This window comes from Elephantulus edwardii, unplaced genomic scaffold (genome assembly GCF_000299155.1).
Source record: "Elephantulus edwardii isolate Elephantulus edwardi_28Jun2011 unplaced genomic scaffold, EleEdw1.0 scaffold00066, whole genome shotgun sequence".
Taxonomy (NCBI): domain Eukaryota; kingdom Metazoa; phylum Chordata; class Mammalia; order Macroscelidea; family Macroscelididae; genus Elephantulus; species Elephantulus edwardii.
Window position 1 is genome coordinate 1,929,919 of NW_006399816.1, and position 12,529 is coordinate 1,942,447.

At 43.2% G+C, this 12,529-nt stretch overlaps 1 protein-coding gene and 1 pseudogene across 1 annotated transcript in view; both read left to right on the forward strand.

Annotated features, from left to right (window-relative positions):
• Nucleotides 1-3,817, forward strand: part of RASGRF1 (Ras protein-specific guanine nucleotide-releasing factor 1) — a 157,912-nt gene extending 154,095 nt beyond the window's left edge. The window contains exon 27 of the mRNA XM_006888251.1: nucleotides 2,089-3,817. Within this exon, the coding sequence (XP_006888313.1) occupies nucleotides 2,089-2,181 (93 nt within the window). The 3' untranslated portion in view covers nucleotides 2,182-3,817. The remainder of the gene's footprint in view (nucleotides 1-2,088) is intronic.
• Nucleotides 3,818-9,461: 5,644 nt separating this feature from the next.
• Nucleotides 9,462-10,208, forward strand: LOC102854688 (annotated as a pseudogene).
• Nucleotides 10,209-12,529: the final 2,321 nt, after the last annotated feature.

The window sequence follows — 12,529 nt, forward strand, 5'->3', positions numbered from 1 at the left end:
ACTACATTAGGAAAATCTACTGTCAGAGACCTCTCCAGAGTGCTAGAGAGCAATGATGTTAGTCTAGAGACTAAGTTATGGCTGATCCAAGCCAGGCTATGCACCCAAGAGCTGGACAATGACCAAGGTTTACAGAAGAATTGATGCTTTTGAGTTGTGGTGATGGAGAAGAGTATGGAACATATCATGGACTCCCAAGAAAACTAACAGGATTGTACTGGAGAGGGTGAAACCAAGCTGCTCCTTGGAGGCAAGGATTTTGAGACTCCATCTCACATACTTTGGGCCTGTAATCAGGAGAGAACCAGTCTTTGGAGAATAGTATCATGCTTGGAAGGGTCAAGGGACAGTGCAGGAGAGGAAGACCCCAGATGAGGTGGATTGACACAATAACTGGGGTAATGAGGGTAGGTGTGCCAGAGACAGTGAGGTTGGCTCAGGATAGAGCAGGGTTCAGAACTATTGTCTATAGGGTCGCTATGAGTCATAGTCAACTCAATGACACATAACAACAACAACAACAACAATTACTGATTAGACAGAGACTTTTTAGAACTGGGGGCTACCTGTGAGGAATCCCACAGGAAGTCTGAATGGGGTCAGAGGGAAAAAGATCATTTAGATCCCATAAGGGAAAGTCCCTGATGAGGTGGGGGAAAGAGGAGACTCTCCTCACACAGCCTCGGTCTCCATTTAACTCTCTTGGAATGAATACTATAAATCCTAATGGTCAGATCTGTATTTTGCCAACATTGTGTTATGATCATTTTAAAGCATAAAAATATTGGAAGAAATGTGCAGTGAACCCCACACATCTACCACCTAGATTCTGCAGGTGGGGTGTGTGTGTGTGTGTGTGTGTGTGTGTGTGTGTGTATTTTTTTTTTCCTCCCATGAAACATGGACCACAAACACTCCACTTAGTGGTCTGACAAAGACATAACAATCAAGGGTAATTGTGACTGCTGCTCTTGCTTGATGTCTTCAAGCCAGCCACTGCTCATGGCAACGAGAGGCGAACCTAAGAAAATAATGGCCATGAGGAACAGAAAATTGCATCCCTGGCTAAATATCTCACACCCCTCTTTTAGAAAACTTTATACAATACCTGTTAAAAAATACATTGCGGACTCACTAATCCTTTTCTTTTTTTTATTTTTTTATTTTTTTGTGTGCCTGTACCGTCAAATCAGATCTGACTGGTACAGGAGGAGATTGCCCCTCCTTCCCCGGCAGAGCATCTGGTGGATTCAAACCGTGCATCTCTGGGATTGTAGTTGCAGCTTCCTGCCACCAGGCCACCAGAGCTCCCCACTAATCCTTTTCTTAGCACGCGACAGCACCACATGAAAATTCAACCTACACTTTTCTTGCTTTCACTGATAAAAATTGGTCTATAATGTCTCTAAGTCTTCCCCTTTGTCTTTTCTCTTTCTACACTAAACTGAGCAAGATCACACAGTCTGCCTTGACCCAGGGAGCCTGAATGAATGCAGAAGTATTCATTTTAGCAAGCTTAAGTGTTTCTCACAGCTGTTGATGGAAACCGTGATGGTCAATAGAAATTGCTCGATGGTGCCTCCTGTTAAATAGCACTCCCCTTGAGTGGCTTTCCTGTCATGCCTCAGATGCTCCTCTGCTGGTGACCTCATGACAATGGAAGTAAAAGCTGCCTGCACCATCCCATAATTGGTTGTCATGAAAATCTCATAAGGTTTTCACTGGCTGGTTTTTGACTGTAGATCACCAGGCCTTTCTTCATAGTCCATCTTATTCTGGAAGCACCACTGACATCTGTTCCATCACAGTAACATGCAGGTCCCCCCAGCAAGTAGTGACTGCACATGTGCACACCAGCCAGGAGGAATCAAACCCAGGGTGCCCACATGAAAGGCAAGAAGTTTACCCTTGGGCCACTGCTGAGTTTAATATTAAGCCAAATATTAAGACCAAACACTGCTTACCTCTTCGTGTGCTAGTCGGACCCTGGTTCAACTCTGGCTCCCGAGAGACCTCTGGGGTCCACGGTCAGTGTCGTGTGTGGGCCACGTAACCCTGGCTCTCCTTTTCCTCTCTCCTGTTTTCCAGGTCACTCAATACTTACTGGACCAATCTTTTGTAATGGATGAAGAAAGCCTCTACGAGTCTTCTCTACGAATAGAACCAAAACTCCCCACCTGAAGCTGCCCGGCTCGGCCCCAGCTGCCCCTGCCCCATGTACACTTGCTATATGATAATTGTACATATCTGTTTGGTTTCTCCGGATTCTCTTCTCTAGTATGTGCTTCTCCAGGAATACAAATCCATTCTTGTTCTTAGATTCCTGTAGGAATATGAATTTCTGCATCGTTTAAGACTTGGCCCACTCAGCCCACCCCGTCTTCCACAGTGCCGGTTTCTTTTCAACAACCGTCCTCCCAGTCTGTCCTTCCCAGATCGCGTGCTCTTCTCAGAAGGGGAACCGAACCCGTGCACACATGACTCCTCAGCACCAGACCCGCTTCCTTACTTCCCCGGCCCAGGGCCCTGGGCTGCGTCGGCCACCCAGGCATCTTCCCAGCATGTTCCATGTAGTTGTTATAACTGGGTAGGGGGTGGGTGGGAGGCGGGAGGGGGAACCATACCCCGAAGTCCAGTCATTGACAAATCTTTCCGCTGATGGTGATGCCAATTTCCAAAGCAGCTTTTTCAGCCAAAATCTCGCAGGTCTCAAAACTCTCCATCTCCCAGTAACCTGGATGGAAGGGATTCCTCTCCGCTGAGAACCACGCCATTCACCACCAATGCTGCGATCTCGTCCAGCCACCACGTCCCTCCTTGCTCTAGGATAACATCCAACAGCATGACAGCAGCCTCAATCCGTCTGGACGAGGCCCTGGAGCTTCCCGAGGGAAACGGAGTCACAACCCCAAGTCACGTCGACTTGGACCACTGTCCAGCATCTACTGGAAGTCGGGAACACACACACACACAAATGTAACTGTTCCACCTTTAGCTGCCGAACAGTCACCACAAGCTTACGTTGAGATGCTCTAAGTCTGTATACCTTGTGATAATTAGTACCACACTGTAGAATTAGGAACTCAATAACCAAGTGTTTTTATTGCATATACTGTAGTCCTGTCTAAATGCCTTCTAGCAGGAATATAGTACTGTAGTGCTTATTCTGTGAATATTACCATGTATTTTTTACATTGTACAGTATAGAAAACACAGGTTAACTCTAAAGTGGCAGGCATGCTCCACTACAACTAACAGACAACTTTTGCTGTAAGCAATACCTAGTGGTATGAGAATTCTATTTCAAGTCCTAAAATATTTCAACTTACAGCTTGTTTGGAAAAAAAAAAGAAATTTCCATTTTTGTAAAAATATATGTTTCCTGATTACCTCTTGCTAATAAATCTATTCTATCTCAGGGTGAATAGTGAGTTTGGCTGTGTTTCATTCGTTCACTCAAGAAATACTGGCTGGCCATTTATATCTCAGCAGGCACCTGGTTGAGGACCAGAGATCTGGAGTTGTGTTAAGGATGTTGTCCCTGTTTTGTGTAAACTTACAGTGTGGGGACTGTTACAGTTGTCTATTATAAACCACTCCAAAATTCAGAGGCTTAAAGCAATCATTGGTGTTATCTTTCACAGTTCTGTGAGTTGGCTGAGCCCGGCTGGTGTTTCCTGCATAGGGCCCTTCATGAGCTTACATGGCATGTCAGCCTGGTGCTTGGAGTCATCTAGAGGCACTTATGGCCTGGGCATCCACAGTGGCTCTCACCAGGCTGGAAGCTGATGTTGGCTGGGATCTGAACCGAGCCTGTGGACTAAGGCCCCACCCAGCCTCTGTATGTGGGGTATGGCCATTTGGCGGGAAAACCGTGAATTGGAAGTAATGAACCACACCCCACCAACACCAGCACCAGCATCCAAAACCCCTGAAGCATATGTGTTCCAATAATTATACCACGGTGAGACCTGGAAGCCTAGGAGTAAGGAGTTGTGCTGTCAAACGAAAGGCAGACAATTTGAATCCCCAGCTGTTATGGAGTAGAAAAGTGAGCAGTCTCCTCTCATGTGATTTACAGCTTCTGAAAACCCACCGGACAGTCAGCTCTGAGTCTGTTCCACCTTCACGGCAATGACTGACTGTCAGCTTCAAAATCCTTATTACCTCAAAAGAAAATGTATTTATTTTATTCAAAATGCCTTCTATTACTAAAAGCGTCATTTCAACCAAAAATTCAAAGTAGAAAATAATTCTGTCTTGGATGGATTAAACAACTCCCAGTACAAGGTAACCCATCTTGATTGTCTCATTCACATGTAATCACGGTCTTCCAGTAGACTCTGACTGCTAACACCCTCCATCTGGTTTCTAAAGTCATAAATCTTCATGAGAGGACACTGCCATCTTTCTCCTGAAAAGCATATGGTGTCTTCAAACTGCCCACCTTTCAGTTAGCAGCCTGACGCACTGTATACTACGTCATCAAGCTCCTTCTTAGCTACCTACTGCTCCTATAGCAGGGAAACCACAGGCAAGTGGATAAACTAAATCTATTGCTTTAAAATGGTTGTTGTTGTTGTTGTTGTTGTTGTTGTTGTTATGTGACATCGAGTCATTTGCGACTCATAGCAACCCTATGTACAACAGCCCTAAAACCTGCTCTAACCCTTGCCAATCTTATTGTCTCCAACATGCCTATCCCATTATCCCAGTGACGGAATCTATCCATTTCATCGAGGGTCTTCCTCTCCTGCGCTGTCCCTCCACCCTCCCAAGCAAGACATCCTTCTCCAAGGACTGGTGCCTCCTTGCAGCATGTCTAAAATATGTCAGACAGAGATTCCGAATCCTTGCTTCCAAGGAGCAGCCTGACTTCACCCACTCCAGGACAAACTTGTTTGTTCTCCTAGCAGTCCATGGTATATTCAGTACTCTTCTCCAGCACCACAGCTCAAAGGCATCAATTCTTCCATCATCCCTAGTCATTGTCCAGCTCTCTGATGCATAGCAAGTAATTGCAAAGACCATGGCCTGGATCAGGTGCACCTTAGTCTCCAGATTGACACTGTTGCTCCTCCGTATCTTGTAGAGGTCTCTGACAGCAGACTTGCCCAATGCAATTTGTCTTTTAATTTTCTAGCTGCTCGTAAAATTTTTATTTTATACTGGTTTACTTACAAAGTTCATATACATTGTTTTTCATACCAGATCTTTCCCATTTCCTTTACCCCCGGCTCTCATCAAATTGTGTGACCCTGTGATTGACCCATTCCCACCCTTCTGCTCCTACCCTGCCTCCCATGGATTCTCATACACATTTTACTAGTTACATTTCTGTTTCTACAATAATGGTCTTATACAGGCTTTGTCCTTATGGGACTGAGTTCGTTCACTTAGTATAATACTCTCTAGTCCCTCACAAGTTAGGGAGTGGTTGAAATCTATTTTTCACAATTTAGGAAACTAGAAGTTCAGATTCTGACCACCAGCTGTAAGGGGAGACTCTCTAGGATTTCTAGGGGAAGGTTCTTGTCTCTTACAGCTTCTGTTCCTTGGTCTTTTGACAGTCTTCTTGGGGGTTGACATCTGTCTTCCCCTCTAGGCCTGCCTTCCGTGTGCTTAATCGGCTCCTTTAGGATCTCAGAAATGACTGACCTCCACTGGCTGCCTCATGAGGTGAGAATCACAGATCAAACTCTATTCCCAAATGGGATTGCATCCACATGGATATGGGTTAAAATTCAGACACATGTTTTTGAAGGACACAATTGAGCCATAAAAACCCCTCACAAGCAAAACTTCTCAGAACTCATTGCTATAAAGTCACCACCGACTCGTAGCTGACCCTGCAGTTTTCAGAGGCTGTAAATCACATGAGAGGATATTGCCCAATTCCCTCCGGCTGGTGAATTTAAACTACCAGAGAGGGGCCACCTTTGGGTTGGCAGCACAATGCCCTGTAGACTATGCCATCAAAATGTCACTAGTCCTAAAGTTGAAACAGCCTCTCTTGAGTCAGACTGCCCTGATTTCAATGCCAGATCCACTCCTTATTAGCCATATGCACCTCAGCAAAGTACGTAACCTCTCTGTGTGTCATTCCTCCACTTGTAGAATGGCAGCAAGCTACTTCATGAGATGCTTGTGAGAATTAAATGAGCCATTAAATGGGAGTTGATTAGCACACAGCAAGGACTTGATAACCATTGGCTGTTGAGGCTCTTTATGAAATATTTCTAAAACATTTACTTTGTAAAAATGAGCCTGGTGGCACAGTGGTCAAGTATACAGCTGCTTCACCAAAAGGTTGGGGGCTTTAGCCCATAGGCTCCTCCAATATGGCAGACCACTCTGGTAAACAGAGTCAGAGACTAAAGAACGCTCCATGATGCAGTTCTGCTTTATCCTCTGGAGTTTGCTGGACAGTAGGAGTCGCAATAGGCTCTTAGGCAAGGGCTCACTTTGTATCAGGCCCTCGTTTGGGTCATCTGGGACTTCATGGTGAACAAAGAACAGTGGAAGCTTACTTTCTAGTGTTGATGGGGAAAGAGTGGTACCAAGATAGGGCAGCAAGTCAGGGGAACAGTCAGACCTGACAATGTGGAGGCTGACTGAGACTGGGACATCTGCCTGGAAACCTGAGTAATAAAAAGCCCCGTGGCCCCTTGTTAAAGAAGTTGTGCAGCCCTGCTCCTATGAGGGTAGATGTTACGGTGATTTGGTGTATGGTACTTAGATGGTTCTCAGAAGATTTTTCATACTGTGATGAGGCAAAAGCAACACCAACTTCAGGTATAATATTTAAGGATGGTAAAAACTCAGTAATAAATGTGTGTGTGTGTGTGTCATTGAATCTCATCTGACTGGCACAGGAGGAGATTTCCACTCCTTCTCCGGCGGAGCATCTGGAGCAGGGAGCTCTGGTGGCCTATTAGGAGCTGAGCTGCTGAAGCAAAGGTTGCACTTCTCTGGTGGTTCAAATTCACTAATGGCTCCTCAGAAGAAAGGTGATTTGAACAGCGCACCTTCAGGATTGTAGCACAGCTTCTTGCCACTAGGCCACCAGAGCTCCCTTCAGTAATAAATATGATTTATGTTTGTCCTTTGGTTTTTATTATAGTAAATATACATATAACATTCGAGGGGTTTGAACCACTAACCATTAGATCAGCAGGACAGCATGCACTGCACTTCCCAAGAAGAATGAAAACATAAGCCCATCAACTTAATGGCATATAACACCAACAATCACAATAAGACTTTCACAAATAGTACAGCTTCTCAAGAGCAGTGTTCTAAAAATAAATATACCAGCTCACTTACAATAGGCCAAAATAGGACATAACTCATCAAAAGGAGATTTTTTTTTCTTTACACACAGGGAGCTCTGGAGGCCTCATGGTAAGAACTTGCACTGCCAACATAAAAGGACACAGTTCAAAGCCACAAGTAGGTCCACGGTAGAAAGACTAGTAGAAAGTCTCTCATGTGACTTACAGCCTCTGAAAACCCACGGCGGATGAGCTATGAGTCATTGGCTTATATAACAACTACAATAACATTCTCAAGTCTCATAATTTGTCATTAGGATAAATGTTTTAATGTAATAAATATCGAAAATTGTTTATAAAACCTAATGATAGGTAAAATATCAACATTTTAAATGAAAGTAGGGTCGATAATACTGATTTTTGCATTGGGCTCAGTTGGACACTACACTACTCGCCTTGAGTTCAAAGTTATCAAAACTCTCACGGCTGTCATGTCAAAGCCAACTCACGGTTGGCCTTCCGTAGCATTTCCATGGCTGTAAATCACACAGGAAAAGATTGCTCACCTTTCTTCTGAGGAGCCATTAGTGAATTTGAACCACCAGAGTGCAACCTTTGGGTCAGCAGCTCAACTCCTCAGGGGACAGGCCACCAGAGCTCCCTGCTCCAGGTTATGCTGTTGTTATTATGTACCATCAAGTCAACTCATAGTTGACTCTCCAGAGGCTATGAAATTGCCTGAAGGAGATTAGCCATCTTTCTCCCAAGGAGAAACTGGTACCTTCAAACTGCCTGCCTTTAGGTTAACAGTGCATCTCCTTACCACCAGGCCACTAGAGCTCATGTTTATTGCTTCATTGTTCACAAGAGTAAAGAGATGGATGCAACCCAAGTGCCCATCAACAAATTAATGGGTAGAGAAGCTGTGGTATAGTCACACAATGAAATACTATGCAGCCCTGAAAAAAAAAAAAAAAAAAGGAACTCATAAAATATCTTACAAAATGGGTGACCCATAGAGGATGTTATGCTGAGTGAAATATCTCAGTCACAAAAGGACAAATACTGCATAATGCCACTGCTATAAAACAGAGGGGTTGGGAGAAAACTAAGAAAATAGGGAGTAAATAATGTACACTGCATTGAAACATATGAGAGAGAGAACCGTCTAAAAGAAATATATGATAGAGTATTATGTGCATGACAATAGTCCGGAATAAGAGGTTCATAGCAAAGTGGACTGTTAAAATAGCAATTAAAAAGAAAAGGAATATGTGGGGAGCCACCATGGCCGCTGCCTCACAGCCTCACAGCCTTCCTCAAAAATGCCTGGGCGAAGGGGCCACTGCAGGCCATGTCCTTCACCATCAAGGGCCTCACCATAATTCTGCCCCAGTTAAGCCCTAATATCCACATGCCATCGTGATCAATGAGTCTACCCCCCTTCAACTACCCAGTTCCCCTCTGAGACGCTAAGGCCATGCCTGACGTGCCCAGCCATTCCCAGGACCCCTAGGCCCCCAGCCTGGAGTGGCTGAAGAAACTGTGAGTCCCTCCAAGAATGGGGCTCCCTGTAGCCCCCAAGCAAAGCCTGAAAACATATAAATAAATACATAATTAAAATAAAAGGGATATATGATTATACAACAATGAATACAAAAAATACATTTTTTGAAAAAAATAAGAAAAAAAGAAAGCAATCAACAACAACAAAAAAAGATAATAAATTTGAAAAAAGAAGAAGAAAAATTAAGACCACTTATTTGAAAATAAAGATGAAGTAAGTCTTGGCTTTTCGTGTGCTTCCTCATTAAGTTATTTCCAAAGTATGGTCTTAATAATTGACTTGTTTCTCATAATGAATCCTCTTGGGACTTCGTGTAGCCTGTGATAAGTACAAACGAAGGGAACCCATTTTTAACTTTGAGAACTTTATTATCAGCATAACCTTCCCTCATTGATTGTTTTCCTCTTGACCCATTAAGTAAAAATGAGAACAGATATTCAGTTTCTGATATTTTAAAATGTTACATCACTACTGAGAAGTATTTTACTTAAGATTCTGTTAGGTGTTATACCCTCCCCCCAAGTTCAAGTGAAAGGCTTTGATTTATCTTCCAAAAAATGTAAATAAAACAAAAATTAATGGGTGCCAGCCAGGGCTCTGCTGTGGGCAGGCTCGAGCAGATGCTTCAAGAAGGAGTTGAGGACCTGCTCCGTTTACGATGTGGAGCAGACACCTCTGGCCTGGAGCGTGACGTCAGCCTCTCTCATAGTTGGGGCTCTGTCATAGTGGAGTGAGGGTGGAAGGTGCCACTCACCGGGGAGGGCAAGAAGCCACGCCTTCACCAGAGACACCGCGCCTACAAGCAGGTGGAGGACACAAAACACCGACCCAAAGAGAACTTGGAGCTCATCCTCACACAGTCCGTGGAGGAACCTGGAGTCAGGGGTGACTTGGTCTCAGTGAAAAAATCAGTGGGCCGGAATAAACTCCTTCCACAAAGACTGGCAGTAATATGCATTCCCTGAAAACAAGAAGCTTTTTGAGGAAGAGAAATTGGTCAGGCAAGATGAAAAACTAGAGAGGATTCCAACCAAGACAGGTGAGGAGCCAGTAAAATTCTTGAGAAGCCGTCACCTGGAACTAGGGATGAAAAACAATGTCAAATGGGAGCTAAACCCTGAAATAGTTGGTCGTCACTTCTTCAAGAACCTTGGTGTTGTGGTAGCTCCTCTTGCAATAAAGTTACCAGAAGAGTCTATCACCCAACTGGGTGAGAACTGGTGTGAGGTGATGGTAAATGGCTGGACATTGTAAGAGTACTTATGTCTGTGGCGAACTTCAAGAGGCTCAAGACCGAAAGATGCAAGCTTTGGTTAGCCCAGCAGGTGGCAAAGGAGATGGCCTCAAAGAAACCCCAGACTTTGTGACATGAACCCTCCCTTCAAAGTAGTCAGGCTCCTTCAAGACTCGACATTCTGCAAAGCAGAATCAAAGAAGCAGTACAAGAAAGATAGTCCAGCATCTCATTCCCACCTCTAATCAAAAGTGGAATTTTAGAGCACATGGGGACATAAGACTAACCTACAGGAATGGACTTGGAATCTCCCATTTTTGCCTTCTCCATCTCAGCCTGTCTTCACTAGCTTCATTGTTGAGACAGTGCTAGTGAAGAAGTATAAAGCTCAAAATTTGATAAACATCAGTGGATGCAAGCCGTCCAAAGTCCATCTAACCACTTTGCCTGTTGGAGCTCACTGGAACAATGAGAGCTAGCCATTTCTTTTGTACTTGGCTCATTCTCATGGGTCAAAATTTTTCTCAAACATAAATAAGGTTACGGTTTTTTGAAGGTGCTGGTTACCGGGCTTTGCTGCCAAAAAAGAAAGAAAAAGAGAGTATATACATTAACAAGCTGTACCTTACAGCTGCTGTGAACAAGTTATTCCCAACATTGGCTCCCAGGACGTAATAATGTTAAAGTTATTAAGAGACATAAACACAGTGGACTGCTGCTCTAAGGAGATCTAAATATGGCCTAAGGATCAATGAAACTGTATAAAAGAAGTCCAGAAAGGGAATTCCTGTTTTATTTCTTTACCTAGCTCCTGGAACTCTGAAAGAGAAGATATCTTGCTGGTTCCCACACTAAATTAAAGACATGGGATTAGGTAATTCTGGACTAGTCTCTTGATGGGAGATGAGGGGAATAGATAGTTCTGTGTAAATTGAGAGTTCATCAGTGAAAAACAGATGGTTTGTACCACAGTCACTCAGTGCAATATCATGCAGCTAGGGAGGGAAAAAGTGAGAAAGGGAGACATCTATCCTTTTGTTATCCTTACCAGAAGTTCCGAGAAAACAGATTCTGTCATCTTCTTTGAGCTCACCTTCTACTGAGAGCTTTTTAAACACCTTCCCTTTCATTCAGATAAAGCCACCCAACAAATGAGAGATCTGTCATCAGTAGTAGCGCTGATAATCTTAAATTTGCCACAGTGCCACAGCTCAAGTATGATTCTAATATGAGAAATTGATCATCACTGTTATCCCTGTCCCCACTTTCATTGAAATAGAGAGCTGACTGAACTCACTTCATCGGAGAGCTCTGGTGACCAAAAGCCACACCAGTGGTTTTTCAAAGCCACCAGCAGGTCAAGGGAGAAAGATGAGAGGTCTCCTCCAGGGTGATTGACAGTCTTGGAGACCCTTGGAGGGTCAGAAATGGGTTGGTTCTGATTTTACAGCAGTGAATTTGAGTTTTAAAGAAAAATATAGATTTCTCAAGACACCAAAGAGCACGTTATGAGTGGTGAGGGGAATGGATTTCATCAAGATTTCTAAATTCTTCAGAACTCCAACCTTTGTGGATCCATCAAAGCTAGATGAATTCCTGACTTATCTTGAGATAATCTTTTAACCTGACTCTGAAGCCAGTCTTTAAACAAAGAATGTCTGCCTGGAGTGCTGTGCTCTTTCACACTCTGTATATAGAATTAAACTAACATCAACAGCTCAGTTGAATAGTACTTGATAGACAGTTACGTTAGTGGAGGAACAACTCAGAAAAGGAAGGTGAGAACAGTTGTACAATTGACTGTAATCAGTGTCACTGCCATGTGTTTGGAGAAACACTTGTATGGTTTGCCACGTATATTCTCAACAACAAAATAAAATTTTAAAAAAACAACAAAAATTCATAAATATCCTTACTAATACACTATAACAACATGCATACTGGCAATAGTGTAAGGTGTCATCTTGGGCTTTTCTCCTGATGTTCTCTGTGTTGTACTAAGCAATCTCCAAAATCATGGAACAGCTTTAAAAAGAAATAGAAAAACAGAGGAAGAAAGCATGATATTTTGTACATGGTTTTTTATGATGAAATAACATATGGAAACATGTAATCCAACTGAATGGATTATATATCAAATCCTTGGCTTAGTCTTGCTAATGGGTATAAATGCAGCGAGCAATTATCTTATTATGGCATTTAATGATCCAATGTCACCCATGTTACTGAATAAACTATCTAGTCATCAGTCAATAGTGATCAAAATTATCAACTGGGGTTTTAGCCCCAAGGTTAAATGGAAATGTGTGTGAAGCATATCTATCCAGAGATATGTTGTTGTTGTTGTTGTTGTTGTTGTTGTTGTTGTTGTTGATTGCCATCAAGTCAAGGTCAACTCAAAGCAACTCTATAGACAAAAGACCCAATACTTTTCCACAGCTATCATTGTTTCTC